Source organism: Fukomys damarensis, unplaced genomic scaffold, assembly GCF_012274545.1.
Source record: "Fukomys damarensis isolate Sample0158 unplaced genomic scaffold, DMR_v1.0_HiC HiC_scaffold_33, whole genome shotgun sequence".
Taxonomy (NCBI): Eukaryota; Metazoa; Chordata; class Mammalia; order Rodentia; family Bathyergidae; genus Fukomys; species Fukomys damarensis.
The window spans coordinates 27299258-27322035 of record NW_022900945.1 but is presented as its reverse complement, the minus strand read 5'-3'; the positions used below and the strand labels follow the sequence as shown (position 1 = coordinate 27322035).

Here is a 22778-nt window from a genome sequence, read left to right as displayed (position 1 = left end):
ACATTTATTGACATTTTAGGCATACATTACAGTTACATTCATCATTGGGATCTTGTACCTTTACAAGTCTTATCTTGGTTCTTATTTTTCCCCATTCTCCAGCCCTCCCTTTACCCCCTCCACCCTTGCCTGTTTACAAAGACATTGTTTCCATATTTTTCCTTTTAACGTATTTTTTCTTTCCCTTTTCCCTGTCCCCTACCCCTCCCACTTCCTTTAAACCTTTTCTTCCTATTACACAATATCAATTATATATTTTGATCCTTATTTACACTTTTAGTTTTTCACACCAGAGAAACTATTCCATATTTACACAGGTGTGTCTTATTAGTTTCATTTAAGAGTATGGCCTCAATGTGCATCCACTTAGCTATAAATATCTCTTGGACCAGGGATTTAGCTCAGTGGTTCTGCCACCTGCCTTGTAAGGCAGGATCCCAAGTTCAATTCCCCAGTACCACAACAAAACAAAACAAAACAAAATCTCAGCTTTCTCATTCTTTATGGCTGAGTAGTACTCCATTTTATTTAAAAAGCAAACCAACAAATAAAAAACACATCTTCTTTATCCAGTCTCCAGTTGATGGGCAATTGGGCTGTCTCTAAATTTTAACTATTACAAACTGTGCCACTGTAAATGTGGGTGAGCATATATCACTGTGGTATGATTCTTTTAATTCTTTTGGGAAGATACCCAGCAGAGGAATAGCTGGATCAAATGGGACCTCTAATCCTAGTTCTTTGAGGTATCTCCATATTGATTTCCACAGTGGTTGCAACAGTCTGCACTCCCACCAGCAATGAAGAAGTGTTCCTTTCTCCCATCTTGACAATAATGAAGCCATCATTTGGCACTGGGGTCACCCTTAGAAAAGAACAGGTCTTAGTGACCCAGGCAGCCAACCTGTTTACAGCTTCTACCCAGCGGTGTATTTTTTCTATGCATAATTTAAGTAATCTAGTATTTATTTATTGTACAATTTATTGTCTAAGTGTTATTGAAAAAGTTGAAGAAATATTTGTTATTGATGGTGACCAAAGGACTTTCAGGTTTTAAATGCTCAATGATTTAGTCTTGAATTTGGTGGAAATGAACTGGAATTTTAAAATTCCAGATATTTTTCCCCTATTCTATATTATGATGTCCCCATACTGCCTTTTTTCTCATGTCATAAATTCATAATGCCTTCCCACCATATCTATAATTACTATTTTCAAAACAATACAAAATGTCCAATAATGTGTTCTGGAGAAATTCTGTTTTCCTCAGCTTAATTCAAGTGAATTAATGGTGATCTATTGGTATTAACTTTCATCCGTTCTATAGCATGTTGTATTAATCTATTCAGGCTGCTATAACTAAATACCATTACCTGGGTATCTTATAAGCAACAGAAATGTATTTTTTACCGTTCTAGAAATTGGGAAGCCCAAGATCAAGATGCTGGCAGATTTGATGTCTGGCGAGGATCTGTTCCACTCTCAAATGTATTCTCTACCTCAGAATTTTAGCAGCCTCAAGTTCATCTTACTTATCCATTTTTCCAAATAGAATAAAAGCTACAAGTTAATGCTCTCCCATACTGAGTGTTTGGTGGAAGAATAATGGGTATTAGTAACAGAATCCCTCTTTCTTTGTAACATTGCATTTTCTTTGAAACTCTCAAAAATAGGAACAATATCGTTAAAACTTCACACTTTTTCTTGACTTACTTGTCCTTCTAAAGATAAATATAAATTATTGTGGTCCATCACATAACTTCGTAACTTTCAATCCATGTGCAGAGTCCTAGCTTGAAACTAGTTTTTTTTTCTACATTTATATCAATTTCAGAGTTACCCTGATCAACCAGTGTTAGCAGTGATAATTATGAAGATGAAAAGTACAGGTACTGTCAGTAGCATCCTTGACTAACTAGACATATTCTCAGAAATACCTGAGAAAACCGAGAACATGGATTGTGTTTTGACATAACTTGAGAAAAACTGTGGCAAGTCTAGGAGGGAAAAATCTACATCTAAATATAGCTATAATATTGAAAGCATCTTCAATATCATTAATTAATAGGAAAATGCAAATCAAAACCACAATGAAATACCACTGTTCACTCATTAGGATGGCTATTGTAAAAACCAAAAGAAAATCAGTAAAACAAGCACGGGCCAGGATATAGAGAAGCTGGAACACTTGTGCACTGCTGGCAGGGGTGTGAAATGGTACAAGTGCAATGGAAAATGGTACAGTGGTTCCTCAAAAGGCTAAACATAGGAGTGCCATTTGACCAGTACTTCCACTCCTGGGTATATTCCCCAAAGAACTGAAGGCAGAGACTCAAGAAAACATGTGTACACCCATGTTCACGGCAGTAATATTCACAATAATCAAAAGATGGAAACAATTCAAATGACCATAGACGGACCAATGGCTAAACAAAATGGTAAATGCATACAGTGGAAATTGGGCTTAAAGAGGAAAGAAATCTGGTCATATGTGCTGTGGTTTGAATGCACCTCCTCAAAATTCCTATGTTGAAATCCTAACCCCCAGTGTGATGGTATTAAGAGATGGGGCTGGGCTGGGGATGTAGCTCAGTGGTTCCGATGCCTGCCTCACAAGCTCAAGGGCCCAAGTTCGACCCCTGGAGCAAACAAAAAAACAAACAAACCAAAAAAGAGGTGGGCTTGGGGGTAGATTAAGTCACAAGGGCAAGGACTTAATGAATGCAATTAGTGTCTTTTTAAAGAGGCTCAAGAAAGGTTCTTGTTACTTCCTCTGTCGTGTGAGCACACAGCAAGAAGTTCACTGTCTGTGAACCAGAAAACAGACCCTCACCAGACTATCAAATCCGGTAGTGTCTTGATCTCAGGCTTTCTAGCCTTCTGAACTGTGAGAAATAAATTTCTGCTGTTTATAAGATACCCAGTTCATGGTACTTTGTTATAATAGCCTGAACAGAGTAAGACAACATGCTACAACATGGAAAAAACTTAAAGATTATGATTAATGAATAAGCAGTCTTAGTGTTACAAAATGAAAAAAATTCTGGAGATGGACAGTAGTGACAATTGCACAAAATGAATGTTCTTCACACTACTAAACTGCACAGTTGACAATGATTAGAATGGCTAAGTTTTGTGCTGTGTATATTTTACACCACAAAAAAAAAGAGAGAGAGAGAAAGTATTAGCACCAATAAACCTTTGTTCAGGCAAGAACACCAGTTAGATCAGGATTTTAGAGTATCGTCAGTTGAATTATAATGAAGTGTGCATAATTTAATTTTTTCTTTTCTAACTCAATTAAAAGTAAACCATTTAAAACTTTGATAGAACACAATTTACATAGTTGATACCAGATGGCTACAGATTTTTTTCTTCACTTTGGGTATTGAATGGAGGCACATTCCTTCATAAGCTGTACTTGTCCACCAGCAAACTCCAGAGTCTCCCAAGAGTCTCCAGGTATCCTCTCTGAGTAATTTGCTTAATCTTCCACCTGCGTGATGATGATTCCCTAGACCTTATTTCCATCCTAGAAGCCTGTGTGTCGTGTGTGTGTGTGTGTGTGTGTGTGTGTGTGTGTCTGTGTGTGTGGTGTTACTGGGGAATGAACCCAGGAACTTCATACTGAGCTGCATATACAGCCCCCTACCCCACATACCTTATTTTGCAATAAGATCTTCCTAAGTTGCCCAGGCTGGGCTCCAACTTGTGATCATCCTGCCTCAGCCTCCCAATTCCTGGGACTATAGGCATGAGCCACTGTACTCAACTTGTTCATTACTCCAGACCCAAATAGTCAACTGCCTCTGAGTGCCTCCTCCCAGATGTTATCACAGGGATTTCAGCTTCAGTGCATCTTCTCCCTCACTTCCTCCTACCCTCCACTGGCCTCTCAGTGAGGAGCAGCCTTGCTGCAGCTCATTATCCAGCTACCCAAGTCTCAATCATTCTAACTAGCCTATCCTTCAGCACATGCTTCCAATAAGTCACCCAGCCCTGCTCTCTCTTTGCTTCCAGTCACTCCAGTCCCTCCCCTTTCCTTCATCATGGCTGTCACTGCCCTTGCTCAGGCTCTCAGCTTCTCCTCAGACACCCTTCCAACACATGCACTCTGCTGCACAGCAAACTAACTACTCTTGGCAGCCATTAAGTTCCAATCTTTCGCCTCTTCCTGAGTTTTAAAACCCATACTCTTTAGCATGCAATAGATCTTAATGATTTTCCACAGAGTTTGCTTATATTTGGGGGTGCCTCACATGTGTGTCACCCAGAGAGCATTCGTGCTGGGTAAGTTTCAATTGAATCAATTCTTATCATCAACTTTTTCAGTCTGTTCTCTCTCCCTTTCTAGTCTTCTCTTCTAGCGTCTTCCACCTATGCCCTTCATGCCAGCCGTGCTTCATGGCTTGTGATCTTCCTGGGCAGGGTAAGCTATTCTTGCCTCCCGTCTTTGCACTGAGTATAGATGACTTACTTGCCCATGAATTCAGTCACCACGTATGATCCTGAGCAAAGTACTTACTCTCATTTGGCTTCAGATCTGGCATCTGTAAAACAGAACAGATAGCGACCTTGCAAAATTGTAGCAAGGATAAGACAGGCAAAAGCAGTTTGTAAACCCTAAATGTGTTATAAAATGTTATTTTGCAATTTATTAAAGCTTATCTTAAATGCCACTACCTACAAGGAGCCTTTTAAATATGCTAAGCAGAAACGATTTCTCTCTTCTTGGAAGGCCCACCAAACACACCCTAAACTCCCTCATGGTGTCCATCAACACTCCTTAAGTTTTCCAAGATTTGTCTCTATCAGATCACCAATTCTATCCATCCCAACTCTACAGTTCTTCTTCCACCTCACTGAAGTCTCAAAGGTCTTTAGAATCCTTCAGAGAAAAAAATTCTGAGATTGAAGGAGGTAGAGATAAAAGTTCCATAGTGAAGCGTCACAAATCTATCACATGATGATGAATTTATTTAGCAACACATGCCTGCTGAGCCAGAATAAAAATAAGTAACCTACCTGCACCCTTCCTCATGCCCAAGCCTGAGCCAGACATTGCTAATCAACTGTAGATTGCCCTGCTGAGCAGGAGGTGTTCCAGTGATTTTTCAACACAGCTCCAGGCAGCCATGACTCATTGATCAGCTGGCCTAGAGTCACTATAGAGCAAGATAAAGAGCTATCAAAGAAAAGGGCCACTTCAGTTCTGGCAAGTGAGTTGATGGGACTTGAAGGGGGCAATCAAACCCTGGCTACCAATTCATGTTAGGCTATTATGAAGACGAATGCCCAGTTTATAGTAATGCAAAGCAATTTTGTCCTAAACTTAAAGGTCAGAGATATCCAAAGGCATCCAACTTAGAAACCCCAGGAGGCTCTCTGATGGGAGAAAGCTTCCTGGGATCTTGGTTTCCTATTTAACGCCCCCACTTCAGTTTCCTTAGTGCTCAGCCATTTGTGTCTTATAGGGCTCTTTCTTTCTTCCTGAAAAGCAGCCAGCACAGTGTCGGCCTCCTCTCCCTGACAAAGGGCTTACCTGTAATTAAAAGGGATTATGTTTGGAGGAGAAAACTAGCCTTTAATCACCAAGAGAAGGACACAGCAGCCTGAGCCAGAGTTGCTCAGAGTGACATTTACGTTCCTTGCTGTCCGTGAGCCTCAGTTCTGGGTGACCCCCGGGTCCTTGTGTGACCACCAGCATGGGCTTTGCCAGACAGATACAGCTTTTGCTCTGGAAGAACTGGACCCTGCGGAAAAGGCAAAAGGTAATGGTTGCTACCTATTGTCTAGAAGGGAGGTGAGGAGCGAGTCAACAGGTGGAAAGCAAGGGTGAGGCATGCAGATGAGGAGGAGAGGGTGCGAGGAGTTGTGGGCTTGTCGTCATTCAACTCTGAAGCCCTGTTCAGCTGTTTGGCCTTGGAGCCGCTCTAACAAGTGTCCTTCATGGGACAGCACGCTTCTCTTTCCTCCGCCATGTCACAACCCTTGCCCCTCCTTGCCTGAGTGCGCTCCTGGCCTTTCCCTCTCTCCTTCCTTGCCAGCTCATGCTCCTGAGCACCCGCACTACCCAGGGAGGAGAATCCTAACCTCTGAAGAGCAGCCTCAGAGCCAGTCAAAAAGCCGCTGTCAAGCTACCAAACTCAGTGGTGGCTGTTTCCCTGATTCTGGGAGACGCACTCTTCTCACATTTTAAAATTTCTGAAATTGGAATGCAGCCTACAATCAATCACAGTTTAACCAGATATATTTTTTTCTTTCTTTGGCGTGCAGGGAAATAACAGTGCATTTTCGAATGGATGACCTCCTAGATTTAGTAAGTGCAATGCATTACCAACCATCACAGACATTTCCTGAGCCTCTTCAGTGAACAAACATGGGGCTGGGCTGGAAAAGGGGCCTAAAAGCATAAGACCCAGATTCCCCCTGGACTGGCTTCTGTAATGGCTTGGAAAATCTGAAATATGTTTTGGGATCGAGAGAAATATAAAATGACATAGGTGAGGTGTCCTCTGAGAAGAGCAAGCAAGACCCATAGGAGACCAGGGAACCCCAAAATGTAATGTAAATGCAACTGACTTGTATAATTTGAGGGGGAAAGGTTAAGGGCTGGGTATATAACTCTAAAGAAATGATGTACTTTCTACAGTCTTGCAGGGTCCTGCAGACATCAAATGATTTGAGGAGAAGGGAGGGAGGGACTTAAGAAGTGGGAGAAGGGAGGGAGGAAGGCTGAGGGCTGGGGAGGGCTGAGATTAGAAAGATAGAAAAGCAGAGACCGGGAAGAAGACAGGAAGGGAGGCCAGCTGTACGGAAGAACAGAATCACATTTGTCCCAAACTTCAGCTCACGATGGTGTAATGCAGGGGTTTTCCTGGCTATCAGAAGGAATGTGAGGGAAGAAACGGGCCAGCTGGTGGAGCATCTGAACCGAAGCCCTCAGGGTCTGGTCAGAGAAAATTGAGTATGGAAAGGTGTTAGCTAAGCACAAAGCTTGGCAACTGAGGGGGTGACAGAAAACACTAAGGCAGAATCACAAGACTCAGCTCCCACCCCAGGGCTGAGAGAAAGAAGGAAGAAGATAAAATTAAGAAAAAAACAAAGAGCTGAAGTGAGGATTTGTGAGGAGGCTGCCTAGGGTCTCGAAGGCCCAGACCCAACCCTGGCTTCTGAGTTTGAAACTGAGAGGCAAAGACTTAATAAGCAGCACAAAAGGGAGCAGCAAAGGATACAGTGCACTGCGCATGGGGATGGTTAAAAGGCCTGTGTGGCTGGCCAGGACAGGAAGGCTGGAGGGGAGGAGGCATCTATGAGGACGCCATTGTCCTCCCACTGTTCTGCCTTGTCAGGGCTGTGTCATTCCAAATGATTCTTGAAGTTATTTGTGGTCCCCAGGAACCAAGTGCCAACATAATCAGAGGCTCAATCCCTTCCAGTAACTTTCCCTCTTTTGAATTAACATATTACAAACAAGACCCATAGTTAAATTTATTATTTCTCACTCTTCTGTCAATCAACAAACAATATTCAGCAGGCAATACCAGGCACAGAGTACATGATGGCAAATGAATGATCCAGTCCCTGTCCCCAAGATGCATGGAGTTTGTGGGTTGCCAAGGGACATTCAATATGCCTTTGCCTTCTGTCTCTCTCTACTCTCTTTCTCTGCCTGTCTTTCCCTGTCCCTGTTTTCTCCTTCCTGTCTTCTCTCTCCATCCCATAAGAAATTAAGATTCATAGTTCATTTCATTCTCATTGTACTCTTCATGGCTCTCAAAAAATATACCTGAGCCTTGCAGCTGCTAGCCCTTAGTGACTCCACTCCTGCGGTGAGCGTGTTGGTCTTACAAAGAACTCCATTTCCAGAGACAGGTTCGGCTCGGGTGCTCTGGGAATCTCTACCACCTTTCCCTGGCCTAGTAGGTAATCCTGTTCAGGAACTCTGTATTCTCCATGATGTGTTCCCCAAGGGGATGGAGTCCTACAAGCTGTGAACCTTGGCTTGAAGCCACCTCCCCTCCCCTGGCTGGGCCCAGTCTGGGCCGGCCTTCCTCGGATGCCATACTGATGACCTGGCAACGGAGAACTCTGCTGTGTCCCCAGAGGGGCGCCATATCCAGGGGTTTCCAGCATGTCTGGGTAGGATGGAAGCACCCTTCAGAGCCCCTGGCAGCTCTAGGATGGGTCTGTGGCTCCTTCCAAAGTTCTTGAAACTCCTGCCTTTAGAAAATGCTGACTGTAAAAAGAATACAATGCACTCAGCCCATAATTTAGCTCCTAGGTTTTTAATTCCTCTAATCTCCATGGTTTTAGGAGTTTACTGTTGTGAGCAGGGTATGTGAAAACACATATCAAGTTCCCTCATTTCTTCCTCTTCCAATCCCAAGGGCATAAGACTGAGGTCTTCGGGTTCCTGTTCTCCACCCTCTTTTTCTTTTTCCTTCCCTCTGTTAACATTTGTCAAAAGTATTACTAAAAGCCTGGCACGGAGCTATATCAGTTACTTCATTTAACACTCACAACAGTTCCTTACTGTCCCTGTGGGTATGGATGAGGCAACGGGGGCTTGAAGGAAGGGTTAGTGACTGGCGGGTTGGACCTGGGCTTGCAGCCACACATGACATCAGACAGACATGCCGTGCCTCACAATGCCCTGTGTCCATCCCTACCTAACAAGCTGGTCATGGAGATCATCAAGGCAGAGTGGCCAGATTATTTACAGTCCACTAGGACAATAAATGCAAACTTAATACTACAACTGGCAGACTGAGGTGTATGTTTGCCCTGTACCAAGCTGAACTGGACATAGCTCTCACTCACAGAATTCAGAATTGGGCAGGACAGAGGCTCCCATGCATAATTTCTGAGCAGACGCATGAGTGAAGCTGGTAGAGTAGAAGGAAACATGGGAGGAGGTCGGGAAGGGGGGAGTTCTGGGAACCCAGAAAGAGAGAGCTTCTCGTTCACATCATTCCCCGTGACTAGAGCGCTCCTACTACAAGGACACAACACACATCCACCCACACGGCAGACCAGGCGCTCCAGCAGGGAGGGTTTAAAAGATCATTACTTATGCCTCTTGCTCTTGAGAACTCACAGCTGAGATCCTCTGGTGTCACCACCTGGTTCCCCACTTCTGGGTCAGGACTGGTATTTGGAAGAAGCCAGGGGACTTCTGAGCAAAGGGGGAATCATCATTTCCTGGACTGCAGACCCAGGCTGTAGCCCTTAGTTCTGGACCCAGCATCAAGGCCCGAGCACGTGGCAGGTGCAGGGAGGCGGAGCAGCTCCAAGCGCCCAGGTCCTGGCGGGGTTTGCTCAGGCTGAGTCCAGTTTGGGCGCTCGGAGCAGAAGGGAGAATGGTGCAGCTCATTTCATGCCCTGGCTGCCCCTTTTTAAATTGAAAACAGAGAGGGAGGGAAGAAAATCGAACTGGCTAAGTTTTTAAAAAGCACAGCTCTGCCCTTGCCAGACCTCCTCCCCCATGTGCACTGAATGGTAAAGCGAGGAGGAGCGGAGGGGGAGAGGAGAACAAGGAAATACCAGTTTGGTGAAAAAATTTCCACGGACCCCTTCTGAGCTTGGACTGGGCTTAATTAAAGTTACAGACATGTTTAAAGGGAAAGGGTGGGAGAGTCCCAGCCGCTCCGAAAACATGTTTTTAATTACACTGCGGAATTTCTCCCTAGGGTATGGCTGCACACAGTTGAGCGTCAAGGACAAGGATGCCGCTCCGGGTGGGGTGTGCGGCGCAGGATTGGGGGAGGGGAAGAAGCTGCCGTGAGGCCCCTCGGGGCTGGGAGAGAAGGCCTGGTGGGCTTTGCGCAGGGAGTGAAGTGTGAGGTGCCACTGCCTCACATCACAGGCTCACAGTCAGAACGATAACACTGGCCTCTTGACAAATGTTCTCTGAAGATTACCAGCCACTACCTGGTCCGGTGGCTCTCAGCCTGTGCTGCATATTTTGGAATTACCAAGAAGTGTTGAAAACAACCCTGATGTCTCATGGAGCACGGCCTGAGAAGCCCATGTGATTCCAGGCTAGAAGCAGGGATTATGGACAGAAAACAGAGCCCTAATTCACAAGTGTGAAGAGGGACGCGGGCACAGCAGTACCCGTCTCAGGACCGACAAGTGAAGGAGGAAAGGAGGATTCTGATCCCGCCTCCCTCGATGGAGCACTGTAAACCACAAGGCCTTGCGTACAAGCATGAGAGAGTGACTGGGAGAATCTGACAGGCATTTCCTAGAGGGGTAGGACGTACCAGCACGGGTTTGGAAATCCCAGCCCCTGCAAGCCCCTCTTTACATGCAGAGCAGGGGACAGTGTGTAGTTAGCTGCACAGCTCAGAATCCAGAAAGGGAAGAGATATAAATGTGAGTCGAGATCAGGCTTGAGTGGTTGCAGATAATTTAACAGTATTTCCTTGTTCATCTGAATGTAAAATGCGCTGTCACTTTCAGTGCCTATGTGACCCTCAGGCAGTAATAAGTGGCGCGTGTTTATTGAGTGTTACCTTCTTATGCCAGACTGTTTTCTGAGTCTGGCACTATTAACTCATTTCATTATCACACGCTTCTGGAAGGCAGGTCTGGTATTACCCATATTTCACAGATGGCGCTGAAGCATGGGGAGGTTGAGCAGGTCACACAGTGTCATGTAGCTGAGAAAAGCAGGTTGGATAGAACCTCTGCATGGCCCACAGTGATCTGCACTTAACCCTCAGCATCCACAGCAGAACAAAATACTACCATTTCATAGATTTAAAAAAAACCCACCAGACTCAGAGGTCAGAGGTTAAGCAAGCCTGAAAGTGGTTGTAATCCAGATTCTTTCAGTGCCATATCAGCGTTAGTGTTTAACATACCAAAACACTCTCAGACAGACAGTGCAGAGAAGAAGACTCACTTGGTAGGAAGCCAACATTGCATGCAATTGTCTTAGGAGGAGTCAAATAGGAAAAATCTGGACTGGTTGTCTCATTTCCTAGGTGAAGACACAGGGAACAAGTTCCAGTTTCATCACCTGCACCTGTCACTTACATTGCTACCTTGTTGAACCTGTTCCCCAACTTGCCCACTAAAGGGAGGATTCAGAATGGAAAGCAAGGAGTCACTATACATGCATTTAGGAGTGTAGTTGGTTAAATTTGCAGACTGTTGAGAACCTGTGCCTCCGTGCCACCTCTAGATTCCTGGAGAAGCCTCCTAGACTAGTTTTGACACAGTCTCACCCATTCCAAAAATATTTGTTGGGAACCTGTTAGGAGTCCTGCCTTGGGAGTTAGAATCACAGTGGAGGACAGATGTGGTCTCTGCCCTCAGGGAGCTTCTAGCTCAGGTAGGGTCCACTTACTTGAAAGAGTCATGACCCTGAAGTAACAAGACAGGGGAAAACAGGCTGCTGGTGGGCAGCTGCTTTGTGGGTTAGAGATCAGGATGTTAATAGGGAGATAAGGCTGACTGGGGAAGAGGCCCAGCAGGTTCCATTGAATTCCATCCAGGCCATGGAGTCACCAGCAACACTCCAGTAGCTGCCGAGTATGCTTTGGGTCAGTCCCCTAACATTAGGCGGGGATTGCCCAATATTGGTGTTTTGCCACCTTATAAAAGATGTAGAGGGAGCCCTGAAAAATGAGCACCGGAAGGAGTATCTGTCCTTTCTTCTACCTGTATTTGTGTGTATACTTCCTCTAACACATCTTCATTAGATACATTTTGAATAAAATATTTGTAAAAAAGTTACAAATGCTTATCACCATCTACCCCTAAACATTTTTTTACTTTTTCATCAATGCGTGATCCATTTATCCCACCAATTTATTTTCTGATTTGTTATATTTGGTTAGCAGAGGACCATTTAATAAAAACAACAGAACACAGTTTATTCTTACTAGCAGGAAAGGAACAAACATATGGAATACCTCCTATATTATCCACCATGTTGTTGAGAGGTTATTTGCATTCTTCAGAAGGAAAACAACAAAAGCCTAAATGCAATCTCAATCAAAATTCCAACAGTGTATCTCACAGAATTAGAAAAAACAATCTTAAAATTTATTCCAAACCAGAAGAGACCTAGGATAGCAAGTGCAGTTCTGGATGACAAAGCTAAGGGAGGGGCCATCACAACCTTTGACTTGAAGTGATACTACCAAGATACTTAGATAAAAACTGCATGGTACTGGGGAAAAAACTGACCTGAGGATCAGTGGAACAGATTAGACAATGCAAAAACAACTCCACACATTCTCAGCCACCTCATTTTTGACAAAGAGGCCAAACACCTTCACTAGAAAAAAGATAGCCTCTTTAATAAATGGTGCTGCAAAAACTGGCTTTCTACTTCCCAAACATTAAAACTAGACCCATATCTTTCACCATACACTAAACTAAAATTGAAATGGATCAAAGCTCTAAATATTAAAACAGAAACAATCTGCAGGAAGATACAATAGGTACAGCACTCAAAGACATTGGTGTAGGCAATGACTTAAGAACAGAACCCCAATCTCACAGAGCTATCACAATGAATCAACAACTAGGATCTCCTCTTATTAAAAAGTTTTTGCACAGCAAGAGAAGCCACCAAGAGAAGAGACAACCCACAGAGTGGGAAAATTTTTTTCCAGCTGTCCCTCAGACAAAGGTCTACTATGTAGAATATATAAAGAACTCAAAAAAATCAGACTCCCAAATTTAAAGAACCAGTCCAAAAATGAGCATCTGAAATGAACCAATACTTTTCAGAAGAAGAAGTAGAAATGGCAAATAAATACATGAAAAAATGTTTGACCTCCCTGGTCATCCGAGAGATGCAAATGGAAACAACACTGAAATTCTCCCTCACCCCAGAAACAATGGTTCCTAACAAGAAATCAACCAATAACAAATACCAGAGGGGCTGTGCGGTGGGTGGGGGGGCTTCCCTATTGTTGGTGGGAGTATAGACTGGTGCAACCAGTACAGAAATCAGTGTGGAAAGTCTTCAAAAAACTAAAACTAGAGGTTCAATTTGACCCAGCTATTCTTCTTGGTATCTTCCCAAAAGAATTAAAAGCATTATACCACAGGGATATATGCACACCCATGTTTATAGCGGCAAAGTTTATAATAGCTAAATCTAGGAAACAGTCCAAATGCCCATCAACAAATGAATGGATAAAGATGTGGGCTTTTTTTTTGTTTTGTTTTGTTTTGGTATGGGGGTATAGAACTGGGGAACTTGCCTTTTCGAGGCAGGCTGCGGAACCACTGAGCTAAATCCCCTGCCCCTGGGTTTTTTTTTAGTATGACAGAGTACTACTATGACAAGGATGAGTTTCGGACATTTATAGCTAAATGGGTGCACCCTGAGACCATATTCTTAAACAAAAGAAACAAAACAGAGACGCACATGTTTAAAAATCATATTGTTTCTCTAGTGTGAAAAACCAAAAGGGGAAATAAGGACTAAAATGTATAATAGATATTAGGAAATAGAAATCCTTAAATGAGAAGGGGACCAAGGAAGAGAGGGGAGGAAGGATGGAAAGAAAGAACAAGAAAAAAGAAAAAACAGAAGAAAAATTGAAAGCAAAGCTTTTGTATATAAGGAGGTGAAGAGAGTCAAAGGGAGGGGAGGATTCAGAAAAAAAGAAGAAGCAAGATGGGTCAGGGATGTAGGTCAGTAGCGCTGCACCTGCCTGGCAAGCAGATGGTTCTGAGTTCAATTATGAGTACCAAAAAATAAAATAGAAGAAGAAGAAGAAGGAGAGGGAGAGGGAGAGAGAGAAGAAAGATATATCATGTACAGGTACAAATTCCCTATGATGAATGTTATCATTATGTAAATCTAGAATTACCAATAAATGTTTTGCTTCAAAAAAACACCAAAGGGTTAAATTTAAGACCATGTAGATAAGCCCTCTATCTCTTCTGTATACACTTAATTAAGTTTCTACTCCTTTCTGGTTCCTTAAGTTCTCCTTTGGGTCTAATGTGTTCCCTTTCTATGGTTTCTGGAGAAGGATGTGGGTAGAACTATTATATTCCCCAATTCATGTCCCCCCCCCCGTTTCCCTCCATAAGTCCAGGCCTCTGGCCCTCACTCTAGTGTGCAGCTTCACAGAGTGTGATCTCCAGCAACCAACTGGCTTTTCTTTTGAAATCAAGGGTCCTGAAAATCTAAATTGAGTCTAAATGTAAATGCCACCTTTCTACCATATGTTGATTTCAGCGGTCTCTTCCAGGATAAGAACCCGTGACAGTATACCCTGCTTTCTTTAAGCAACAAGAATTGTTCGTGGTAAAAATGCTGAAAAACTGCATTTCTATGACTTCACTGCAGGCCCCAGTTTTTCACAGTCATTTGCTCACAGCAGTTGGTTCATTCATTCGTTCGTTCACTGGCCGCAAGAAGGGTCTACTATGCACCAGAAGGCAAGGTAATGCGCAGGGGCAGAAAAAGTACTGCTCTAGAAGGCTAGGTTTTGCTTGTTATTCTGTCACAGCTGATATGACGCTACACAGATCACTTGTCTTCTGTGAGTCTCTTTCCTCCTCCACAGAACGATGGGTTATAAGACCTATAATATCTGCAGCACCAACTTTACCTAAGAACTTGTTAGACACGCAAGGTCTGGTGGGACCCTCCTGAATCAGAACCTGTATTCACGTGCACAATAACATCTGCAGATCACCAAAGCCCTTGATCTCTCTGATCCCTTCTGGCTGTCTTGTGCTGTTTTCTAAAATAGAGGATTGTAGAATCCAAATGGCCACAAAATGGGGTTAGTAGAATAAGTCAAAGTGGGGAGTGCGAAAGAGGGAAGCTCTCCAGATAAATACAGACATGCATTGTTTAACAAGGGGGCGTGTTCCAGGAAATGCCTCCTTAGGTGGTTTTGTCATTGTGCGAACACCAGAAAGTCTACTTATCGCAAATCTATGTGTATAACCTGAGTCCTGAGGCGCTGTGGCTGTGTGTGTGCTATGCGCAGAAGATATGGTGAATGCTTAAATTGCTAAAAATTAGAAGACATAGTGCCATTATTCTCAAAATATTCAGAATACTCCCCCTTGCTTAAACACATGTATCCCATTATTCTTAACAGTATGTGTTTTGCTATAATGTTTTTTAAATATTTTTCAGTCACTCTGTGTGTGCACCACGTGGAAGGGGGAGGTTCATAGCCTATGGCTCCTAGGACCACGAAGAACAAAACACAAGAGAAAGTGATGTAATCAAGAGACGTGGGAAGAATGAGACGTGTGAGACCGCTGCTATACAGAGCGGAACGCTGTTTTACAGTTAAGCGTGTGTTTTCTAAGTTAGAAGGTGTACACTCTACAATGGTGATTAAAAGTATAATATAGCAACCACTATGGAAGTCAGTGTGGAAATTCCTCAAAAAAGTGAAACGAGAAATTCTGCTGGACTTAGCTATTCCCCTCTAGATGTCTTCCCAAGAGATTCAAAGACTTCATCACGTAGTGATTCATGCATACCCACCCTATCGTGAATTGTGCTACTATAAACATGGATCTGCATGGATCACATGTACCAATTCCCCACAAAGAATGTAAACCTTGCGTATTATAAACATGTACTAATAAAAAAGTATCATGCAGTAAATACATAAACCAGTAACATAGTCACTTATTGTCATTATCAGGTATGATGTCCTGCAGATAATTTTATGTGCTATACTTTCATGCAGCACAGTTGGTCATTTTACACCAGCGTCACCACAAAAACATGAGCAATGGCTTATGCTATAATGTTGCAACATGGTTAGCAGGAGGTTTTCGGCTCCATTATAATAATCTGTGAAACCACAGTGATATATGTGGCCCACTGTTGATGAAAATGTTATGTAGCACATTACTACACTACAACCCAAGTCCAGACAGCTCAGGGAGGAAGTGTGTCTGTTCCGGCTATGTCTTCTACCATAATCTCTTAGTATCACTGGTCTTTCTCTTTTTGGCTTTGTTTCTACAGATTCGCTTTGTGGTGGAACTAGTATGGCCTTTATCTATGTTTCTGGTTTTGATCTGGCTAAGGAATTCCACTCCGCTCTACAGCCAGCATGAATGTGAGCATGGGGGAGCCTCACCAAGCCCAGGGAGACAATGCCTGTCCCTTCCAAAGGAAAGACTTGGGGTGGGGTTCGGGATTTAATCTGCTCATCAATAGTTCATGGCTACAATATGCAAAAGAGATTCATCAGCATAACACAAATGCTAATGAATGTTTAATTTAATCCTACACCTTCTAAGAAATACTTGCATGTGGTACTGAAGGAATATGCAATTTTTTGTTTGTTTTATTTTTGTGGTAGTTTTTTTTTTAAATACCTAAACTCCCACCCTTAGTTAGGAGTCTGTACAATCACACTTTGTAAGATACTATCTCTTAGCTCCCAGGAGCCTCTGGGGACCCATAACAAGCCCAGCAATCGCCTCTTGGAGCTATAGTTCTCTTGGAAAGCCCACACCTTTCACTGGCAAGGCTGACATCTCCCACTAGACAGCTGATGTAGAGGCCTCATGGTTTTAGCCAGTGGCTCTGGCCCCTGTTATGGGTCTTCACCTTCTCAATTGAGGGTTTCCAGCTTCCATTTCTCAGTCAGCCTCCTATCCAGCACCCCCACAGCTCCTATCCCAGAAGGTACAGTGCACAGTTGTGGAAAGGAAACCAGAACCTCTTTTCCTCAATCACCAGCAACCTCCCAGAGCGTTGCCTCGAAGCCCTCTGCACCTTTCCTAAGAAATGAGCTGCTCCTTCTCTGCACTTCTGTCCCAGTCTCTGTAAGAACATTGGCCTGGTGTAGATTAGAGGCTGATGTTCTGAAACAATGACTTCCTGAGGAGGACCCCATACTCAGGGCCTGTGCTCAGGGTCTGCTTGGTCTGGTGATTAACTCCTTCTTATCTTTCTGTTTTAAAGGCCATTTTCCTAACAAGGCCACGCCCTCTGCAGGAGTGTTGCCATGGCTCCAGGGGATTTTCTGCAACGTGAACAATCCTTGTTTTCAAAGCCCCACCCCAGGAGAATCTCCTGGAATTGTGTCAAACTATAACAACTCCATGTAAGTATTGAGCTTCCCACCATTTGGGGAAGGTGCACACCCTTTCAACCTCCTCAGGCACCCCAGTGCACACACGTGCAGGCACACATCTTGCATAGCACTGCAAGAGTGTCTTTGTGGTTTGCCAAGCCCCTACCTCTCAGGGGCAGAGCAGGCCTCATCTCAGGAGCACTCTATTAACTGGCAGGACACTTGGGCAGAAAGCCTCAAACTAAGTCTATGTGGGCACAATTTCTTGGTCCTTGTGTTCCAGAGATCTGACCTGAAATCTGATGGCAGCCCCTGCTGTGACATGTCATCCATCTGCTTGGATGGAGTCACGTGTGAGGGATCTCTCTTCCTTGAAAAGCTTTTTTGGGTTATCTAAGGGGTAAGAAAAATGCCAGGGAGCATGGTGAGGATAAATGAAATCAGGTTTACAAGGTGAAGTTTACTTCTTGGGAGAAAATGACAAATTCTAAATTCTCTTTTTAAATTGCCATGGGTGCCCTTGAGAGGCAAGATCTTGGACTATGTCCTGAGAGCAGTGCTTCTTAATCTATGGGGCTGAAGATCCTTCCAAGAAGCTGATGAACCCTCACTTGAGAAAAATGGACCCTCTCATACTTCCTTATGTTGTGCATGTGATTTTAGAGAACTGTGTGTTCAGATTAGTAACTTCTGGCCTGATGTTGACTTTCAAGCCAAATCCCATAGGAATAGAGTGTATCTTTGGAATTCTCTCTGGGTAGTGGGAGGGCACGATGTAAGCATGTCCTGTGGTCAGAGGCACAGGGATAAGGGCAGAGTCATCCTTTGCATGCTGCACTGACCTAGAGCCACTCTTGTGAAGGTTCTGACAGTCACCAACGTAGGTACACTGAGGAGTGGGTTTACCCCTTTCGTATAAATACCAGGTCAGATGGAAACTGAAGTATTTGGTGACTTCCAGTTTTTAGCAAGAGAATTTCAATATAATTCCCCCAGGACAAACCTGGATTTTTTTTTTTTTTGATTTTGGTAGGTCAGCCTAATGTTCTAAAGTGGCTGTCCCCCCTAGGGACAAATTATGACTGCTTTTGTCTGACAATGGCAGAGGAATAGTTTCTGCAGAGACTGCTAGTCAGTATAAATATCCTGAGAGAGTTATCTGTTTGTTGATAAACATCATGAGATAAACATTCCTGGGTTAAAGGAAGATAGAAGAGAAAACACTTTCTGGAGAAAGGGAAGGTCAGAAGGGTAACCTTATAGCTGGGCTCTCACTGCTGCGAACACCACCTTGAAGCTTGAATTTATTTACAGTCCACTCTTTGAGAGCCCTTGAGGTTCCTGAAAAGAAGCATCTACCCATCCAGAAAAATTCCACGGGGCACACCGTGGGTCAGGGAGCACATCATTGAGGCTACGCAGGCCTCCAGCAGGACCGGCAGTGTGAGAGGAGGGAGTGGGAAAGGGTGTCCAGATTCTACTTCCACTCTGCATTTGAACCAGGAGCATGGTTCGTGTTTCACACACACTTTGTGGGTAAAATATCGGCTTATTCAGGTTGTTTTTGTTTGCAAGGCACAGAAATCTGTTCCAACAAGTGTAAGCCCTGGAACTGAGAGTGAGTACTTCATGTGAATACATGATTTAGACCAGTGGTGGCGAGCCTTCTAGAGCTTTCAATGATAACAAACAGCCCATCTCAGCACGAGTGTCATAGATTGGCCGCCACTGAACATTCTCACAGCCATGGCAGCCAGGAAGAACCTAGGAGAAGAGGGACAGAGCCAGAGGCCATCTGGAGCTTCTCCCTCAGCTTTCCTGTCTAGGCCGGCAAAGTCCAGCCTTTCTACCTCTCTCTCTCTCTTTCTCTCTGTTCATCCATCCACACACAGCCGTTCGCCTCTCTCCATAGACCAGTCTCTCTTGCTCCGCAAAGGCCAGGCTTTTGGGATCACCTAGTTCATAGCATTTTGCTTGACAATCACAAAAGCACCCCTGAATCCTGTGTCAATTCCTAGGAACATATGTGGTTGCCCCTGCTTCACTGTTTACCCAGTAAGCCTTGATAAAGAGGTGTGTGCACGTGCGCGTGCGCGCGCGCGCGTGTGTGTGTGTGTGTGTGTGTGCAGGGAAGAGCTTGTGGGTGAAAAATGGGTATCAAAGCCTACCCCTAGGAGCAGGTGTAATGAGAGGTCTCAAAAGTAGGCAAAGGCTGGGAAGAACTTCCCATAATACCAATGCCATCCTGTTTAAACATCTCAGGACAGCGACATGAGGTTAACAGATGACCCAGTCCTGTCCACACTAAGGTTGAACAAATTACACCACCTTGGTCTATTATCATCATAAGCCAGGATTTTTGTTTTGCTTTGTTTTTATGAATTTTTTCAAAAATCTCTCTTTGTAGTGGTAGTACTATAACATATGCAATGTAGTAACTAACTCAAATACATTATTTTTTTTAAATAGCACACTGTATTGTTATTATTATGCTATGAAAATGACAGCCTTTTGTTGCTGAGGCTTTATCTTTCTTACAGCTTGGCAAGGGTGTTTCAAGACTTTCAAGAACTCCTCAGAGACTCACCAGACAGCCAGCACCTTGGCCAGGTTTGGACAGACCTCCTCCCCTTGTCCCGGCTCATGGACACTCTGTGGACTCACCCTGAGAGAACTGCAGGTAAGCTGGGATTGGATGGTCTCAACCTTTACTTGCTCTCCCTTGCCTCACAGGTCAGAGCCGTTGATGATCTAGGAAAGACAGGAAGATTTGGTGGGAAAAGATACTGGAGGAGGCTGGATGGGATGGGCTGCAGAGGCAGCATGAGGGTCACCTTGAAGTCGCCAAGCTTATGGGTAGGAAGTTGGGCAGGAGGGCAGGAAAGGTCTCATTTCCCACAAGTCGAGATACAGAAGGTGGAATGCTGAAAGAGATGGTACTCTGGGAAGTGCCTGGCTGGCTCAAGGTCTAGGAGTTTGCAGAGCAGGGTAGAGGTGAGGAGTCCCGGGGAAAGAGCTAATCAGGATCCCAGAAGTATCACTGAGGAGAGGTGGGGGTCAGAGTACACATGTTTATCATGACATAAACTGTACAGTACAGGATTCCTTCCAGGAATAGGCAGCATCTGAGGCAGGGCAGGGAGAGCTGGGAGATGCAGGGATGGGGGCTTGTAGGGAGGCACCACAGAAGGTCAAGTGTGCAAGGGGACTGAGGGAAGAGATTGCACTATATACATCAGGTCTAGTCTGCAAAAGGATGTATAAGAAGCCAGAAGTACCGAGCTGGGCAAGGGGAAATGGAGGGGCGGAGACTAGAGATCACGAGAAAGCAAGATAGGATTGGGGTCTATAGTCAGGGAATGAATTCAAATTTACGACTTCACACAGCCAAGTAGGATGATAAGAACAAGTCTCCAAGGGTGCCCATGGTGAAGGAGAAGCAGAGGAAACGGGAGGCTAGGCTGTGGGGTTGTGCAAGAAGATGGCGGGAGCTGGGTACCCAGGTAGGAGAGCACTTGAGGAGGAGGGATAGAGAAGCTCCCTCTTGCATTTCTCCTCCCCAGGAGAAAACATGAACCAACAAATCATAACAGCACCAACACGTCTTTGTAAAAGAATAAGTGCATGTCGTGTGGGTGTCCCTCAGTGGTGGGCTCCTCACTGGGTGGCTGGAGGGAGTGCACACGACAGCTAGAATCAAATTCCTGGGAGGCAGGTAATGAATGGCTATACGGAAGTAAATCCCCAAGAACCCAGGGTCATGCAGGCTGCTGATGGAGAGAGCCCTGCAAGAGAAACAGGGCTGCTAGAGGGGAATGGGGTTCAGAGATGCTGTGAAGGCAGGGGTTTCTGTGGAGAGATGCAGACTCCCTAGTGTGGGCCAGGTGACTGTAAGGATGATCTTAGAGGAGGACAAGGACAAAGAAAGGGACCCCTAAGGGCTCTGCCAAACAGTCCAGAGAAGCTGGACACAATAGCTTCTGCCCTGTGTTCCAAAGAAGAAAAGTAGGAGGGCAGCATAAATCAATTCCTTCTCACCAAACGTGCAGTACAATGACCTGGGCAGTCAGCAGATATTTTGCACCTATTGTGAGCCAGGGACTGGGCTGATCTCTGGGAATGGAGAGATGCATTTGACCCTAACGGACAATGATCCTGCAGTGTGGGGTGCTCGGTGGAGGGAAGCAGGGGCTTCAGGAGTACAGGAGAGTCAGGAGCAGAAACGTCTCCCAAGAGAATCTTATTCTCATCCTTCCTGCCACCTTCTGCCTTTTTTCCCCCAACAGAGCAAGAGAGCACAGCAGTGTATTCAGACTGGAGCACTGAGATGATTTTGTTATAGTCTAGTAGTCTCAAAAATAGTACAGCATGTATTTTACACAGTCACTTCTACAAACCAGTTTACAAACAGAACATTCCTTAGTGCTCAGGAAAGAAGAGTTTATTTTAGTTAACTCAAGTTTGAAGGGCTATGTAAAATAGGAGCACGATTAGCATTTTTCATACAAAGGAAGCAAAGGGTGGGAGCAGTGGTCCACCAACCAGAAAGTGTTCTTTCCAAGGTTAAACAAGCAGAGGAACTGGACATGGGCCATTCAACTCCTAAAGCAACTGTATCCCCGCTTCATCTGGCAGGATCTCTGATGAGGAGGGCTTTTAAATATCTGATCATTAAATTGAGCTAGACACTAGAGGAAGTGTAAGGGAAATAATTCCAAACCACAATTTCTCTGTGGTTTGTACAGTGTCTAAATAAGAAGCAAAATTACTATTGCCTAATCCAAAAGCAGGACTAATTGCATTGGCCTACAAGTGGTTCTTTCTGTGGAGCTTCAGGCTGTGGGGAGAGTTCCCTACAGGGCAGCAGCTCTGGGGACAAGGGGACAGGGAAGTCCAGGCAAGGGCCCTCAAAAGCAGAATCCCCAAACCTGATGGTGTGCAAGGGGACAGGGGTCCATCCCCAAGACGAGATGCAGTGAAGGAATTCCAGACCAGGGGCTGCAGTCCACTGTCAGGCCCACAGACTACCCTGGAGACCATCCAGGAGTTAGCTGGGAGGCACGGCAAAGAGCACGTGGGAGGCCATGACCAGTGTTTGCTTCTGCCTGTCAGGTCCCAGTCACCTGGGAAAGTATGCAGTGTTTGGCCTGGGCAGCGTTTTCCTTTCCAGCAAACCTGTAGTGCTGCATTCTCAGCAAGGGAGGATTCACGGGGAAAGGCCAGACAGGAGCCCCCTCCCCTCTCACGCCCAAGCCCGCTCTGTGGTCTCTCAATCATCTTTAAACCCCCTCCCTCACAGCCAGCCTCAGCATTCTCTAATCTTCCCAGGGAAGAGAACAAGAAGAACCACATTTCACACAAATGGACTCAGGCCCCCAATTCACATTTCTCCCTCAGGAATCTAATGAAGAGACTGTCTGCTGTCACCACTGCCTCTCGCACTGCCGGCCCCAAGCTCCCCTGGCAGGCTGGCCCCACGCCCCTCAGGTGTGTGTTGAATCACACGGTTCCTGCTCTTCGCCCCAGGCCACAGTCCAGTCCCCTGGGTGTGTGTGTGGGGGGTGCCTGGGCAGAACAACTCCTCGTCCCCCCTGCCCGGGCCCTTTTCCCTGCCAGATATTTGGATGTAAGCTCAGCTGAGTGTGTTAAAGAATAACTACAAGATAAACAGGCAAATGGGGTCCAACTCTCAGGTTAGGACCAAAGGTATCTAGAGAGTACTGCGGGTCA

The 22778-nt window shown here is 44.8% G+C and overlaps 1 protein-coding gene across 1 annotated transcript in view; it reads left to right on the top strand.

Annotated features, from left to right (window-relative positions):
• The first annotated feature begins 5705 nt into the window (after window positions 1-5705).
• The window catches only part of Abca4 (ATP binding cassette subfamily A member 4), a 235303-nt gene continuing 218230 nt past the window's right edge, over window positions 5706-22778 (top strand). The window contains 4 exon segments of the mRNA XM_033758165.1: window positions 5706-5771; window positions 15989-16082; window positions 16937-17078; window positions 19589-19728. Of these exon segments, the coding sequence (XP_033614056.1) occupies window positions 5706-5771; window positions 15989-16082; window positions 16937-17078; window positions 19589-19728 (442 nt within the window).